An 18,068-nucleotide genomic window follows, 5' to 3' on the forward strand; every position below is an offset into this window, starting at 1 on the left:
CACTAAGGGTCAAGCAGCCATCCATATGTGGCCATGAAGTGGAAACAGGCTGAGTGAAAAAAGATGGAGTATTATAGTCTGCTGCAACTCATTTCAAATATGCATCAGACAATCCATTATATTGCAGTGAGAGTCGCCAAGAAATACATGTTCTCTGAAGTTCATGTCACTCCATAGACCATACAAAATACGGATCCAGACGATTGTCAACACTGGCATTTGAAAAATAATGAACATATGAGAAGAGATTTAAGGAGATCAAAAAAGTAATTTCATCAAGGTGCAGAATGCATAATATCTTCTGACTAGGAAAATGCTGCTGTTTGCACGATCAATAGTAAATGACTATTTGAATTCTTTTTCAAGAGTGGTGATGGTTTTGCATTGATTCACCTACATTCTTTTTCCTGGTTCCTTCTATGATCAAGGGTAAACTGACAGAATTTTACTCTAGCCAAAACCTTGTTGAGATGCAAGGTGTAAGCATTGGCCAGAGAACAGATCTTTTCTTTGACATTAACTGGCCTCTACAGGGATGGGGGTCTGTGACTTGGCTTCATCAGAGCAGTTCTCTGGCACTCTGAGCTAACTGGCAGGGAATAATAAAACATTTATTAGCCCTAGAGTGTCTTAGGCACAGTATGGGATATGTAGCCTAAAAGTCTATGCTCACATATTATGATAAATCCCATGAAAATAGCTCACCAATTCCAATCATAAAACATTCTCCTAATGGTCATAGCACAAGTATGGAAAAATCTTAGAAATGTCATCTGCTTTACCTTTCTACCTTGTCATAGAAATGAATCATGCCAAGAAGGCTGCTACTTATTGTTGAGGACACCAAGTTCTTACTTACGCATCCCAAATCCAACTCTCCAAGAAAACACAGCAGAAATAAAATGCAAACATATTTGCAGCCATATAACCCCGGACTTGCCAGATCTTGCAGCTAAGCAGGATTAGGCCTGGTTAGTACTTGGATGGGAGAAACAGGTGCAAATGTGATTCATTGGTCATGAAGGAACTTTTTAAAAGCCTAGTGGTGAGGCCTTGGTGAGATGAAGTTGTATTTATGTGCATCCCTCATTAGAGACAGATTCTAATGCTATTCCAAGTAAGGCAACAACTCAAGCAGATTACTGAGAATGGCCGTGACTGATGTAGAGGTATGGGACCAGATTCTTTTAAAACTGAAGAGGCAAGCTCAACATAATATCTTAATCCACTGGTATAGACTTGTTTACTGTTGTGCTGGGGTGAGTGACTGAAACTCTGCAAATTATCCTGCTTTTATCAAAGATGCTGTTTTAAAGAAACCTAAGTATTTCCACTGAGCCATTTGTGTCATTCTCAACATTTCTTCTTTATTAGTCTTGCTAGTGGTCTATCAATTTTGTTAATCTTTTAAAAAAACCAGCTCCTGGATTCATTGATTTTTTGAAGGGGTTTTTGTGTCTTTATCTCTTTCAGTTCTGCTCTGACCTTAGTTATTTCTTGTCTTCTGCTAGCTTTTGAATGTGTTTGCTCTTGCTTCTCTAGTTCTTTTAATTGTGATGTTAGGGTGTCAATTTTGGATCTTTCCTGCTTTCTCTTGTGGGCATTTAGTGCTATAAATTTCCCTCTACACACTGCTTTAAATGTGTCCCAGAGATTCTGGTATGTTGTGTCTTTGTTCTCGTTGGTTTCAAAGAACATCTTCATTTCTGCCTTCATTTCACTATGTACCCAGTAATCATTCAGGAGCAGGTTGTTCGGTTTCCAGGTAGTTGAGCAGTTTTGAGTGAGTTTCTTAATCCTGAGTTCTAGTTTGATTGCACTGTGGTCTAAGAGACAGCTTGTTATAATTTCTGTTCTTTTATATTTGCTGAGGGGTGCTTTACTTCCAACCATGTGGTAAATTTTGGAGTAAGTGCGATGTGGTGCTGAGAAGAATATATATTCTGTTGATTTGGGGTGGAGAGTTCTGTAGATGTCTATTAGGTCCCCTTGGTGCAGAGCTGAGTTCAATTCCTGGATATCCTTGTTAACTTTCTGTCTCATTGATCTGTCTAATGTTGACAGTGGGGTGTTAAAGTCTCCCATTGTGTGGGAGGCTAAGTCTCTTTGTAGGTCTCTAAGGACTTGCTTTATAAATCTGGGTGCTCCTGTATTGGGTGCATGTATATTTAGGATAGTTAGCTCTTCTTGTTGAATTGATCCCTTTACCATTATGTAATGGCCTTCTTTGTCTCTTTTGATGTTTGTTGGTTTAAAGTCTGTTTTATCAGAGACTAGGACTGCAACCCCTACCTTTTTTTGTTTTCCATTTGCTTGGTAGATCTTCCTCCATCTCTTTATTTTGAGCCTATTTGTGTCTCTGCATGTGAGATGGGTCTCCTGAATACAGCACTCTGATGGATCTTGACTCTTTATCCAATTTGTCAGTCTGTGTCTTTTAATTGGAGCATTTAGCCCATTTACATTTAAGGTTAGTATTGTTATGTGTGAATTTGATCCTGTCATTATGATGTTAGCTGGTTACTTTGCTTGTTAGTTGATGCAGTTTCTTCCTAGCATTGATGGTCTTTACAATTGGGCATGTTTTTTCAGTAGCTGGTACCGGTTGTTCCATTCCATGTTTAGTGCTTCCTTCAGGAGCTTTTTTAGGGCAGGCTGGTGGTGACAAAATCTCTCAGCATTTCTTGTCTGTAAAGGATTTTATTTCTCCTTCACTTATGAAGCTTAGTTTGGCTGGATATGAAATTCTGGGTTGAAAATTCTTTTCTTTAAGAATGTTGAATATTGGCCCCCACTCTCTTCTGGCTTGTAGACTTTCTGCCGAGAGATCCACTCTTAGTATGATGGGCTTCCCTTTGTGGGTAACCTGACCTTTCTCTCTGGCTGCCCTTAACGTTTTTTCCTTCATTTCAATTTTGGTGAATCTGACAATTATGTGTCTTAGAGTTGCTCTTCTCGAGGAGTATCTTTGTGGCGTTCTCTGTATTTCCTGAATTTGAATGTTGGCCTGCCTTGCTAGATTGGGGAAGTTATCCTGGATAATATCCTGTAGTGTTTTCCAATTTGGTTCTATTCTGCCCATCACTTTCAGGTACACCAATCAGAAGTAGATTTGGTCTTTTCACATAGTCCCATATTTCTTGGAGGCTTTGATCATTTCTTTTTACTCTTTTTTTTCTAAACTTGTCTTCTCGCTTCATTTCATTCATTTGATCTTCAATCACTGATACCCTTTCTTCCACTTGATCGAATTGGCTACTGAAGCTTGTGCATTCGTCACGTTCTCATGTCATGGTTTTCAGCTCCATCAGGTCATTTAAGGACTTCCCTACACTGGTTATTCTAGTTAGCCATTCGTCTAATCTTTTTTCAAGGTTTTTAGCTTCTTTGCAATGGGTTCGAACTTCCTCCTTTAGCTCGGAGAAGTTTGATCGTCTGAATCCATCTTCTCTCAATTCATCAAAGTCATTCTCCATCCAGCTTTGTTCTGTTGCTGGCGAGGAACTGCGTTCCTTTGGAGGGGGAGAGGTGCTCTGATTTTTAGAATTTTCAGCTTTTCTGCTCTGTTTTCTCCCCATCTTTGTGGTTTGATCTACCTTTGGTCTTTCATGATGGTAACGTACAGATGGGATTTTGGTGTGGATGTCTTTTCTGTTTGTTAGTTTTCCTTCTAACAGTCAGGACCCTCAGCTGCAGGTCTGTTGGAGTTTGCTGGAGGTCCACTCCAGACTCTGTTTGCCTGGGTATCAGCAGCAGAGGCTGCAGAACAGTGAATATTGCTGAACAGCAAATGTTGCTGCCTGATCCTTCCTCTGGAAGCTTTGTCTCAGAGGGGTACCCGGCCATGTGAGGTGTCAGTCTGCCCTTAATGGGGAGTGTTTCCCAGTTAGGCTACTCAGGGGTCAGGGACCCACTTGAGGAGGCAGTTGGTCCGTTCTCAGATCTCAGACTCCATGCTGGGAGAATGACTACTCTCTTCAAAGCTGTCAGACAGGGACATTTAAGTCTGCAGAAGTTTCTGCTGCCTTTTGTTCTCATGCCATTTTTTTAAGGTGAAAATTAGTACTCCAAACACAAACTAGAGAAACGAAGATAACCCTTCTGATATCTAGAATAGCTCTTACTCAATCCATTAAACTAATGTGAAAATCTCCACAAGACCTAAAGATATAAAGTAAAGAGAGAGGTTTAAATGATAGTGGTGACATAATTTAAAAGAATCTCTCTGAATTCTCCCTATACAACGTCTAGAGTGAAAATTCAAGAATTCAATGACAACATCTAAACAAAAATTAAGTGATAAGATATTCCCATGAACCGGGAAATAGGAGGGGATAGAGACAAACCTTTTGAAGCCAGAAGACCTATATGATATTGGCAACTGTGCAGGAGAAAGCAGAGAGAAGCAACTGGGTACATGATGGATCTAAAACATTCTCAAATCACTAACAGGTATTTACTGGACAGTGCAGTGGGGCAATGTGAGAATGGCAGTTAAACTTCGGAGGGGATTTCTACATTCCAGTCTAGCTGAGTACATAAGGTCCGTGATAAGGGACCTGAATAGTCTGGAATTCATGAATTCTAGAAACTAACCAGATAAATCTCCCTTCCATGACCTTCCTTCTGAGAAGAGTGCATATTGAGTAGTACAGGAACAATATAGACAAAAAAAAAAAACAACAAAGTCCTGATAAAAGTGAACGAGAGGAACTAGAAGGTCTAAGAAAGTTGTCAGCCAGTTTTGAAATATAGCTTAAAACCATGAATTTAAAAAGGTTTCTGAATCATGTCTCCTTTTAATAGTTAAGGAAAACAAGTTTAACGTAAAATTAGCAACAACAACAACAACAACAACAAAATCAAGGTTTAAATTCAAAATTATTTTAAGAGAAAAACCCAGGATAAGTAGCAAAATAGCATACCTACAGACAGGCAGTACATGTCAGAAGGACAGGCCACCCCCAATAAAAAAGATAAAATATTATTTTTTTCTACCTTCTGTTTTTTTTATAACCACTTCTAATGAATCCAAAAGTCTTCATCAAAATGGTCCAATATGTAAAAGAATAACCTACATCAGAATTAGAAACTCAAAAATGGACTGATGTATTAAGAAAAGAAAAAAATTTAAAAAGTCCTTAAACAAAGAATAAATTAGAAGGAATGCAAGATCAAATAAGTATAACAAGCCTTTAGGTAACTAGGAGATAAGAGGGAGAAGAATTTAAAAGAAATCAATAGAAACAATTTGAGAGAAAGTAACAAGAGGACTGGCAAAGAAGACTTAAGATATGCATAATAGGAGTCCTCAAAAGAAGAAGCCCAAAGCAAAGGAACAGAACAGATACTAAAAAATATGATTCCAGAAACATTTTCTGAAAAAAAAATTTAAAGCTGTTCCCTAAAACAAATCATATCCTCCCAGAAAAATCTGTCCCAGAACAATCAATATCAAGACATAGTCTATAAAATTACTAGACTTTAAACAACAACAACACAAATTCAAAATCCAGGTAAAAATGTCAAATTACTTTTCTTGTTGAGACGGAGTCTCACACTGTTGTCCGGGCTGGAGTGCAGTGGCATGATCACTCCAACCTCCGCCTCCTGGGTTCAAGCGATTCTCCTGCCTCAGCCTCCCAAGTAGCTGGAATTACAGGCACCCACCACTACGCTCAGCTATTTTTTTGTATTTTTGGTAGAGACAGGTTTTCACTATGTTGGCCAGGCTAGTCTCAAACTCCTGACCTCGTGATCCCCCTGCCTCAGCCTCCCAAAGTGCTGGGATTACAGGCATGAGCCACCATGCCTGGCCATCAAATTACTTTGAAGGAAAAGAAAATCATATTACCAGTAAAACCATAAGTGACATATTAAAGATGCTGTGAGCCAAGAATTTATATTTAGCCAAGCCAATTTTCAAGTATAAAGGCCTTAAAACTGCTGTCAACATGCAAGAATTCAGAGAATACTGTTCCTATGAGGCCTTCCTTAGGAATTTACGAGAGAATGGACTTCAGAAAACCAAAATGAATAGATATGTTGACATAAGTTTGGTGCTGAGCAGTAAATTTATGTTTACATGGGTTAAATTGTAGGGGAGGAATAAAAAGATACTGAAAAACTAAAAAGTAGAAGAACCAAACTGCAGTGGTAAGGATGCATGTTGATGATAATACTCTAAACCAGGAAAGAAAGGAAGTGAACACCATAAAACTTAGGAAACCCATTACATTTGGGGAAAAAGGCAAGGTTTATGCTTGGTTGGGATATGTCAATGGGTTTTGGGGTGGCTGGCAACGTTCCATTTTTTGACCTGGCTGGTGTTTAAGGGTGTTTGCCTTATGATTGTTCATTAAGCTATACATTTATTTTATGCAACTTTCTGTATCTGTATTATATTTTACCAGAAGAAACCTATTTTACCAAACGCAAACCTCACTTTTCTCCCCAAATGTAACAGCTTTCCTAAATTTTATGGTGTTCACTTCCTTTCTTTCCTGGTTTAGAGTATTATCAACCACATGCATCCTTAGCACTGTAGTTTGCTTTTTCTATTTTTTAGCTGTTCAATATCCTTTTTTTCCTCCCCTACAATTTAATTCACATAAACATAAATTTACTGCTCAGCACCAAACTTATGTTAACGTATCTACTCATTTTGGTTGTCTGAAGTCCATTCTTAGTAACAGAGAATAGAACAGTGGTTACAAGGGATGGGAGTAGGAGAAAAGGGGAGATACTTGTCAAAATGGTGGAAACATTTGGTTGTTACATGAATAAGTACTGGAGACCTAAAGAAAAGCATGGTGACAATAGTTGATAATAATATATCATATACTTGAAATTTCCTAATAAAGTAGATGTCAGGTCTTTTTGCCACAAAATATAAAGATAACTATGTGAAAGAATGGATATGTTAATCAGCTTGATTGTGGCAATCAAAATGTCATGTTGTACACTGTAAATATATACAATTTTTGTCTCTTGTACCTCAATAAAGCTGCAAAAATAATTTAAAAATAAAATTAAAAAAAGAAATCTTTGTTGTACATTTATTTTTAAAGGTTAATAATACTGCCATTAATAAAAATCAAGTCAGGTCGTGATAGAAGGATGACAACTACCTGTAAAAACATAAAGAAAAAGTTATAGCAATTTGCTCCAAAGGAAGCCCAAAGGCTTCATTATAAAAAACAAATAATGTAGTACATTGCAAAAAAGTGAAAAAATTAATGAGAATTCCACATTAAATATATTTAGTAGGGTTCTTTTTGAGTTGGAGGAAGTCAAATTTTGCTTAATACATTTTATTAGAACAAGAATTGGGTATTAGTTTTGATTTTTTAATGTGAAAGATTGAATAAAATGTTTTCTGATTCTGTATTAATTGCCATTTTCCTTTACGTAAATGGTTGGTGATAATTTTAACTTAGGAGAAAGCAATGAATATTCTGGTGCTGTCATTCTACTTAATTTGATAAAGTTCTATATAATGCTGTCTAATTATCTCCTTGCATCTGAGCAATCAACAGTTATTATGGCATTGGAAATTAGGAGGCAAATGTTAGATAACAATGAACCACCATAGTAGCATGGTGTAAAGGAAAGACTGCAGGCTATTGAGTCAAGTAAACCTGGGTTTGTAGCCTGATTGTTCTGCCTCATTTTTTGGGGGGATAATGACTTAATGATTCTTCTCAGAATTGTGGCGATTCAAAATAATGACTGTAAACCGCTGAGCTCAATACTTAGTACATAAAAGGGGCTTAATAAAAAATTATTTCTACCATCCCAATAACAGCCACCTGTCCTGGCTGCACAGAGTACAAGCAAGGAAGGAAGGTTGTATGTGTGTGTGCTGGGGGTGGGGTGGGGTGTCAGAGGACCTGTTGAAAAGCAATTGCCTTAATTGGTTATCTCATACATTTTCTCAAGTGATTTCTAAAAGACCATGAGACACAGAAATTATTTTTCCTTTCATTCATGAGATGACTTCATACTCAAGTGGTTTTGTTGGCAGCAGTATTAATTACTATGAAACTTAATATTACAAAGGGAACCCGGGAGACTGGCTCTTGGCTGATAACATAATCTGAGGTTCACAATGGCTCAAAGAACATAGCTTGTTACTCTGCTTAAGAAACCCTAATACTTACTAGAATACACATTTTAAAGAGTTTTTTTGTCCCTCTACCCAAGCATTATAATTAGCACATTAAGTTATTAAGGAGTCCCATTGTAGATTTTTAAAAAGTAGAATGGGATTACAATTAAATTTAGAACTCAGGCAATTTTTCTTTGTCTTCTTCTCAAGTTTGAATTATTTCTAGGCTGATTTTTCATAACCCAGAAGACATTTTTATTCAAGAAGGGCTGTGTGGTTTTCTCAAGCAATTTCCTAATTAGAAACATCAACAAATGGGTAAACTTGTTTTTTCTTTCTCTAATCCCCACACTTCACAACTGTTTTCTGGTAACAAGTATTTCAAACAAGTAGCTGTTTCAAAGTCAGATTTGGAGGCTGTATTTATGGTAGGAGCAATTTCTTAGGGGTGAGATGCCAAGAAATAGTAATATTTTTCACTTGTACGTCCTTAAATACAATCTAATGTATGAAATGCTGCTGGGCTGGCTTACAAGACATCTTTCAGAAATGCGAACAGGAGTCTAGTGGATTCTGGAAAGCTATATATTATAGTTGTACTTCCCAGAGGCCATTTCAATATTGTGAATCCTTAACTGGTCTGGCTGGTGGATTAGATCAACAACTCACTAGACACATTTCTATTTGACCTTATTTTATTTATCCAATGAAGCCTGCATGCAAGGAACTCATGAAGATATAACACTGGGCAGTAGTAGTAGCATTCTATGTTTTTCCAGCAAACTTTCACCCAAGGACCTCAAAGGACATAGCAGCTATTAAAACACCCCTGCAGAAAGAGTGAGGCAAGTCCTCAGTAGAGGAGGATCAGAGAGATCCGGGAAATTACATGAAAAGCTCAGATCAACTTCTCACTTACAAACAGCGAATGGTGAAGCCATGATTAGACTGCTTCCCTGTTGATCCTCTGAGCAGCTCTCAAGGACACAATCCTGTACAGATGCTCTGGGGCACTGGGTCCCAAATTCTTCCTAAATTTTTTGGGCGTAAAGTTTCCAAAGTATTTATTTATATTTTCTACTATAAACTTGTGGCCTTATAAGTTTTATTCAGCAGTTATATAGCTTCCATGCAGTGCTATACGAGATAAAATTTGACTACCACCAAGATCCACATTTATTTTATCTCCTTTTCCTATTGCCTCTTGCCTTCTTTATTTCATTCCTTGAAGTTCATATTTCAGATTTTTGTTTCCAATTTTACCCCATTATTCTTACCAGTGTAACCCTCATTACATGTATTAATGCAATTTGCTGGTGCCAGCAAATAAAACATTCTTAGAAAAAAAAAACAAATCTGAACTTCTGGGCTCAGTTCTGAAAAGAAGGATGTCTCGCTAGCTAAGGTTAGAAGTTTTATTCTCTTCTGCTTGACTTTTTGGGGAAGAAGAGTCACTCTGAGTTGCCCATGAGGTTAATTTTTAAATTATGGACTGATAAATTTTGACAATGTTGTCAAAGAGTTTTTGTTGTCTTGTTCAGATGGAAGTCTACAGTATCTTACTTAGCACATATTCCCTTTCATTAAAATTTCCTGAGAGATAATTGTGTGTCAGGTGCTGAATTAACAGTAAAGATACAACCCTGATTATGCCACCATTTATGCCTATAAGAAGCTCAACATAACAGTGGCAATGGCAATGATATATGCCTTCTTAGTTTTCAAAGGTTAGTTTGACTGGTAGAATTACAAGCAGGATAGTTAATTAATAATAAAAAATATAGTTGACAAATATTTTTTAAAATGACACTGTACCCTTCCCACCAAGTCTTTCTTTCTCTCCCTTTCTCTGTGTCATGCACACAAACATACTCACAGATGAGCTTATGTAAATAATAATTCCCTGGCCTCTCCAGTTTATTTAGTTGTCCAACTCATTAAAAAGGGAATTTTCAGGGTTTGAGTTTTGCCATTTTAGAGAAGATTGTCTGAATTCCTCAATATTATCTTACCAGAATTATAGTCTGAAAAGACCATGCATTGCTACAGTCCAGCATAAAAAACAGTAGCGACATCTTACATGAGTGTTGTTCATTTTCTTTTATTAATATAATGCATGTATTACTACTAAAAATAGAATCTGCAACAAAAAGTAGAAATTGCCTTACTTTATGTTACAAATTTGTGGGAGAGAATTTCCACTTCTCTTTCCTGATGGGCCATCAAGAGTGCAAAACTGGTTCATTTGAGTGAGGAGCATATAATTATTTTGTTTTATTATAATGCCAGGTCTTGGGGATGAGGTACTGGTAGTGGTTTCACAGAACAGAGGCTGGGAGAAAATTTCTATTGTAGTGCTACAGAGGATGCCAGATCAACGGGAGGATGTAGCAGGTGTGGTGGTTGGAAGGGAAGAGGAAAAATGTTAGTAAGTCAAGTGAAAAGGGCAAGAAAGGCCAAAAAGCAGACAAAAAGACATGAAGACTTGGCACAGGTTGTCTGTAGTCAGAATAAAGGTCCAGGAGATATAAAAGCAAGAGAGATACATACAGCAAACAAAAGGTTAAGCAGGAAGAGAAAGAAGCAGTCCTGAACAAACAAGTGAGAAAGAGACGGATTTAGGGGATGGCCAGGAATGGGGAAGAATGGCATGTCATAGAAATGGCATGTGTCTGAGTTGGATTAGCTTGAGGATGGGGAGGAAGGGCTGCACGGCATTGCATAATCTTAATTAAATTTATATTATTTTGCCACACCTATTTACACAACGGTAGCCTGTGTAAATTTTGAGGAGTGGATTCATTTTGTCTGAAGATAATATTGGTAGATGAGTATTTCCCCATCTTGACCATGCTTTGCATCATTCTGGGGATCACCTTCCTGTTATCCACCCTCTTTGAACTGCTGTTGGCATATATTGACTGTCATGTTCCCTCAGTTGGAATGCCAAAAGTCCGGGGTTACTTTTCAGTCTGTTCCTTCGCTTTATGGAATTTTTATTGGCCTAGATTACTTAAAGGAAGCCAATTCAAGTATTTACATTTACCCACATACAGCAATTACAAAAGATATTTTTTCATAAAGTAGAAACCCAAATCTAAACCCAACAAAATGCCTAGTACAGTGCCATGCATGTATTAGTATTCAAGAAAGATACTCTGTTTGATTGACAGAAATTGTACTTTCTTTGGGATTTACTTTGTAGGACACATTCTGAAAAAATATCCTAACTTGGTATAATCATTGAAAATGACAGTATATGATAGAATGTAGTTTACAATAACTGTTTCCCAATGGATTAAGTCATGTCATAAAATTCATTTCTTCAATAATATCACCTTTCCTAAAAGGGCTCCAGAAAATTGTTTTCATTGATTTTCTTTTTTTTTGGTGGGGAAGAAAGGACATGAGATGAGGCATTTTGGTGCTGGTCTGTAAAAACTTTGTGTTAAATCAAAGGTTTAAATTCTCGAAAAGTTGTCTTTTTACACACTGCTCCATGTTTACATGTATTTGACAAAATTGACAATGAGAGTTTCTTTACCTACTCTTATTCTTTTGTCCCAGGAAAGTATTCATCATTATCAAGTGAGTAAAGTTACTGAGCATTTCACATGGTTGCATAAAAAAATATTGTCTAGATGATGATGTGCAACAAAATAATGACAAGCATCAGAGAAAATACAGATGTGGAAAATGACATGCACTTTTGTCCTGAAAGTTATTGCCATTTTGATTTAGTTGAACATAAGTTTATAATGGTGAAAGATTCTAATAATTATTGCATTCATCTGCTGGTTTATGGTCCTTTACAAAGATTTAGGCATGATTTATTCATTAAACATTTATTCCTTGCCTTCTGTATATGAAGACTACATGAAATGCTGCAATCTACTGTTTTTTTGTTCATCCAACCAACCACTTAACAATTGAGACGACAGCCAAGAACCAAAAATAGCTATTCTCATTCTCATTTTAGACTCATGCATTTAACATTTTTGAAACTAATAACCCCACTTGAATGGAAAAGTGCGAGCTGGGTATTAGTTTCCCAAGGAAGGCATGTCTAACGTGGCACCATCAGCAAACTATTACTGTTTTAGGCACCTAACCAAGAGCAGTCATAAGCTTCCTTGAAAAATCTGCATGGAGAGCAAAGTTTACTTTTAATCTCTTCCTACATTCCTTTCTCTATCCCTCTCCTATTGTTTAATCACTTTTCTCCATTATTTATTGTGTGCATTTATTCATTCCATTCACTCACTCATCAACTAATTATTTTTGAAACAAGAGTAAGATACTTTCCCAGTGGAGAAACAAAGATATGAAAGGGAGGGACATTGTTTAAGGCAGCTACTGAGTCTGTTCTGAAGATGTCATATCCAGGCACAAACAAAGTAGAAAGAATAATGTGGTAAATGCCATTTAGTGCACATCATTGTGAGAGTTCAGATGATGTAAAGCGCCCAAGTTCTATCCCAGCGGAGACCTGCCTTCTGTTGAAGTCCCCCTGCCTTTCAGCCAGAGGTTCTCAAACTTGGCTGCACATGAGAATCACCTGCAGAGTTTTGAAGAGTCCTGATACTCAGGCCAAATACCAGTACTGTTAAAAAATAAATAAAAAAAGAAAAACAAGCTCTGGAGATGGGATGCAGATGTCAGTATTTTTTAAATTGGCTATTCCAATAAGCAGTTTAGGTTGAAAACCACTGTTCTAAGTATTCTTTCTTCTTTTAAATCTATGTTACCCAGACTTCAGTATCACTTTTGCACATTACTATGCAGAGAAATGGAAAAAGGGGACAATGTTAGAGAAAATATTTATTTTTCTTATTCTCTGAACAACATCAACAAAAACAAAAAAGCAAATAAAACAACTAACAAAAACAACAAAACTGTTCTGTCAGTTCTTGAGGTAGAGAATTAAAAATTGTCAAAAAATATGTGGAGAGATCTTGATAACCAGTGGTAGAAGTAAGGGGTAAGCTGGAAAGAAAGGCATTTTCTGGCAGGCGCATAATCTGAGAGATTCAGGTAAGAAATGTGATCATCTAAGGAAGGTGAGATGGGATAGGTTAACTTATCTGGTTAGATGGCAAGGTCCATAAAGGACATGGAATGGTAGTAGGAGGTCTGATTTGTTTTGACAACAGACCTTTAGTATTTATTCCAATAATTTCACAATATTAGATCAGTGGCCAAATTATTAAGCCCTTTTATAGGACAAAACAAAACACACATAATAAATCAAGCTTAGATTCTGACCCCTAGTGTGATGGGCTTGGGGGCTAGTTTAGAGAACTCCAACAAAGAGCCCCAAATTCGGCCACTCTTATGAAATTGTGAAATTCCTTGGAATAGATACAAAAAGTTTGTTGTCAAGGATCCTCAACTACAGTACCATACAAAATAATTTCATAGCCCTAAAATATCCCCTGTGCTTCACCTTCTCAATACTCCTCCAAACCCCTGTCAAACAACCATCTGTTTTCAGCCTCTCTAGTTTGCCTTTTTTAGAATACTGTATGAATGGAATCATATAGTACAAAGCTGTCTCACACTGGCTTCCTTCACTTAGCAATATGCATTTAAAATTCATTCATGCTTTTGTGTGGATTAATAGTTTGTTCCTTTTGATTGCTGAACAGTATGAATGTACCACCATTAATCAATTCACTTTTGAAGGGCATCTCCGCTGCTTCCAGTTTTTGGTGGTGATTGTGAACAAAGCTATTATCAACATTAATAGGAAGATTGTTGGACTTATGTTTGGACATAAGTTTTCAAATCAGTTTGGTAAATATATAGGATGGTAATTGTTGTGTTGTATGTTAAGTCTACGTGTAGGTAATAAAAAGAGTAAAACTATATTTCAAAGTGGCTGTGTACCCTTTTGCATATAATCCAGTAATGAAAGAGAATCCTTGCCAGCACTTGTTATTATCAGGCCCTTTTTAGGATTTTAGCAACTTCTAATATGTTTATAGTGGTATTCATTGTTTTAATTTGTGTTTCTCAAGTGGCACTGTGTTGAGAAATGTTTATTTGCCATCTGTATATCTTCCTTGGTGTGGTGTCTGTATAGACTTTTTGCCCATTTTTATGATGGGGTGTTTGTTCATTTGTAGTTGGGTTTTAATTGCTCTTTTTGATGAGCTTGCTAGCTTTTTTTGTGTAGGTCAGTGTTTCAGAATACATGTCCCTCATGCATCAAAAAAAAAAAGTTTGTTGTCAGCAAATAAAAACTAAGTAAAATGACTTAGAAGAGATTTGTTTCAAAGTGTCCTGTTTAACACCAGTGGCTAAAAGCTCTTCTTTTCCATTTGCTTTCTTCATATTATTGACAGCAAGGTAGAGCAGAAAGTCCATAGATAAGACAAACTCTGGTTCCTTTATTACTATCTGTGGGCACTTGGGTTACAAATTAATTCTCTGGGCTTCAGTTTCCTTATCAGTGAACTGAAGGATAATATTTATTTCAGAAAGTTGTTGTGAGAATTAAATGAACAATACATAATACAGTTAAGTCTCTTAATAATTTTGAGACTTTCCCCCCTCTTTCCTTTGTCTGTTATTGTTGCTGTAATCTCTAGGGCAGCTCAAATTCTTGCAGGTGTAAGGGAGATACAAATTTTATACAACACAAATCCACTAATGGTAAATGTAAGTTTCGGAGTCAGAGTAGGTGCTGTGTTGTCTAAGTCTAAACGTGGCAGGGGTGGCAGAGTCTTTCAGTGATTGAATATTTTTGGCCTCCTGTTTATCTACAAACCAAGTCTTACTCTAGTTTAGGGGTGGCAAACCTAAAGAGTAGCAGGGCCCTTGCAGGTCTGGAGAGGGTGGAGGATTTTGGCAAACTGGAGAGTGAGTCTACACTCTTTTCAAGGGCAGCCTCTACTTGTATGTAGCAGATTGTTGACATGCAAGGATTTAGGCTCTGTTGTTGCTAGATACGATTTTTCAAGAAAAGTCAGGTCCACATGTAATGTAAAATCTCCCAGTTTTTAAGTGTTGACAACTAATTCCGTTTTCTTTCAACATCATGTTGGCCAAACCAAACATCTGAATACAGCCCGTGTGCTTCCAGTTGCAACCTTTGGAGTTGGAAGGTCCCTTTCACTTTCAATGCTCTCTACTCTATGAGCCCAAGAATAATTGTATTAATCCCACATGAAGGGCTCACTCTAAAGAAATACAATTATACTCCTACGTCTACATAAGTGTTTCCTGTTGTTAGTGTTTCACTATCCATAATTAATGTTACCTCCTAGGAAATTCTTGTGCAAACAGCCTCTTGTTCCAAAGTTAAAATCAATTATATCTCCCTGTTACTTACTAAAGCACATAGGCCTAATTTTATGAATGTTAGTTTTATCTTTTTAACACGTCTGTGACTGATTTTAATTTCTCAGGGCCCAACTTTATTTTCAGCCAACTCTTGGGGGTAAAAGTTTAATGAACTTTAACATAAAGTTTAATATGTTGTAAAGTCTTGAAGAAACACAGTCTTTCATCACACCTGTTATGGAATAAATTATGTCCCCCCAAATTCATATGTTGAAGCCCTAACCCCCAATGTTTGGAGATAGAGCCTTGGGCCCTAAGCTAATAGGACTGGTGTCCATAGTAGAAGAAGAAGGGACAGCAGGAGTATGCTATGCACAGAAGAAAGGCCATGCGAGGACACAGTGAGAAGGCAGTCATCTGCAAGCCAGAAAACATAAGCCTCACCAGAAACCAACCCTGCCAGTACCTTGATCGTAGACTTCCAGTTTCCAGAACTGTAAAAAGAAATAAATAAATGTCTGCTGTTTAAGTTAGCTGATCTGTGATATTTTGTTATGGCAGCCCAAGCAGACCATATACACCACCTATAACTAGCCTGATGTCTTTGGTGCCTGGTGTCTTTGGGCTTTTGGGCTCTTAAAAAATTATCATTCTCAGCAAAATACTACTTTTAGACTCTTCTTTTTATCTGACTTCCTGCTCAAGACATTATGAAAATTTCTGTATCTTCAATCAAGGTGGTCTTCCTCAGTTGGGAAATATTTCAAACTTTATCTGTGATGGCAGAATACAAATCGTTTGGTTACTCACCCATAAAATGTGAGATAGAGGAAACCCATCCTTTTCCCAAGTTTTGAAACTTCTCCTGGTTTGTCAGATGCTCCAGTGAGTCGTACTATGCCTACTTTCTTGAGGGTGGAGAGCCACTTGTATGCATGTTCATCATATCTTAAAACATCTTCAAAATCCAAAGTGGGTAGCTGGAGCTCTGAGCCCCAGTATTGGCATTCTGTGAATTGATAAAATGAAGAAATCAGATGGGATTACATTCTTTTTACATAAGATGATAACCTCAGAGAAGGGTCTAGTTCATTAAAGTTGATCGTTGATTTATAATGGAGTTTATTAAATGTTATTCATATTAGAAATGCCCAAGTCACTAGGCCTTTCTTCCTTGGCACCACACCAGTCTGTTATATGCCTCCTGCTTTTAACTGTGTCTGGCCCATAGCAGGTATTCAATATGCCCCATTTGTTAAGGGAATATTGTTTAGCTGACGAATGACTCTTAATCTGTACGTTCTTAGGGCTTCTCTGCATGGACACTGCTTAGAAATAACTCTGAGATACTGTATGTGTTAACAGCCAAGTTATATTGCTCAACTCCAAATAGATGATAAAATCAAAATGGTAGATTAGAACAGCATATGTCTATTCTTGGGAGCTGGGGGTTGAGGAGAGCTTTGACATGGTAGATACAGCTCTTCTTTCCTCTTATTTTACCTGTTAAGAAGCAACCTCTGGGATCAAGTAATCCTTTGGGGTTAGCAAGAAAAGATGAAGGTATATTCCTGGAATGCATAGACCTTTTAGTGGGAGTGCCACACAGATAAGGTCAAATGCTTTCCATTAGCTCTCTCATTCTTCATGATTAAATGCTCATAAAAATGTTTAATTGAGAAAACAGAAAGAAAAATGTAAAAAATAATTGGCTTGCAAACTGGGCTCTCCCAAAGGAAGTGGAATACAGAGGAAATGCAAATTTGCCAAGGAAAATAAAACAGATATTACCAACTAAATTCAGGAAAAACCTGACTCTAGCTAGTCCATTTGATTTCTTCCTTCCTTGGTAAGAAAATTGCCCTAGGAAGGTAAGCCTTCCTAAAAAGTGACAGAATGAGAACTTATGATCTCAATATCATTGTGAGCAATGCTTTACTTTTCTAGCTGGGGAATGTGTCATTTTATAGAAACAAAATAAAGCCCCCTGTTGAAGAATGACGAACGGTGCCTCTTGTAGTAATTGTGGACTGGAAACCATTGCTTCTTTGATGTCAGCATAGCCGTTTCTGCAGAAATAGGAATTTTTGTAGGCGTCAGATAGTGGCTTTAGTAGTAAAAAGATACATGCAGGTGCAGGGAGCCACTTCTTGCTCTTCCACCAGCTAGTTGCATAAGGACATTGGCAGAGGTTAGTAGGTGTGTGTATGTATGAAAGCCTAATTAGGCTATAAATGCATATATTGCCAAAGTTTCTGGGTTATTAAGCACAGCAGTTTGCATGATGAGCCAGAATTTCTAGGACCAAAATTGCAAACTGTAAATGAGGCCTTCCTAGAGCTGCATTAATTATTTTTTACTATGCTAATATTCGTTAGTACTGAACACATTCCACAGGCCCCAGTGACTTACTGTATCGTCTCTGAAAGTTGAGCTGATTTCCAGCCACTGGTTCTGAATTCCTAATTTTAACTCTTTTCTCTCTGTGAGGAGTAACCAGAACTGAAAGAACTATACAGTCTTTCCAGCTCCTTAAGCATTGTTTTTCAAGTGCTTCTGATATTTGAGAAAACCTTAGAATTTAATATTAATCAAGTCACTTTGGCAAAGAGAAACAGGTCAGCACATGGGCCATGTTTTATTAGACCAGAGCAAGTTGGCTAAATCAATA

The 18,068-nt window shown here is 37.2% G+C and overlaps 1 protein-coding gene across 8 annotated transcripts in view; it reads right to left on the bottom strand.

Moving 5' to 3' along the window:
- The window catches only part of BBOX1 (gamma-butyrobetaine hydroxylase 1), a 480,949-nt gene that overhangs the window by 19,243 nt on the left and 443,638 nt on the right, over nucleotides 1–18,068 (bottom strand). For all 8 annotated transcript variants that reach the window (XM_058446281.1, XM_058446283.1, XM_058446282.1 and 5 more), the window contains one exon: nucleotides 16,208–16,406. In XM_058446281.1, coding sequence (XP_058302264.1) covers nucleotides 16,208–16,406 — 199 coding nt within the window. The remainder of the gene's footprint in view (nucleotides 1–16,207; nucleotides 16,407–18,068) is intronic.

This window comes from Hylobates moloch, unplaced genomic scaffold (assembly GCF_009828535.3).
Source record: "Hylobates moloch isolate HMO894 unplaced genomic scaffold, HMol_V3 SCAFFOLD_11, whole genome shotgun sequence".
Classification (NCBI taxonomy): domain Eukaryota; kingdom Metazoa; phylum Chordata; class Mammalia; order Primates; family Hylobatidae; genus Hylobates; species Hylobates moloch.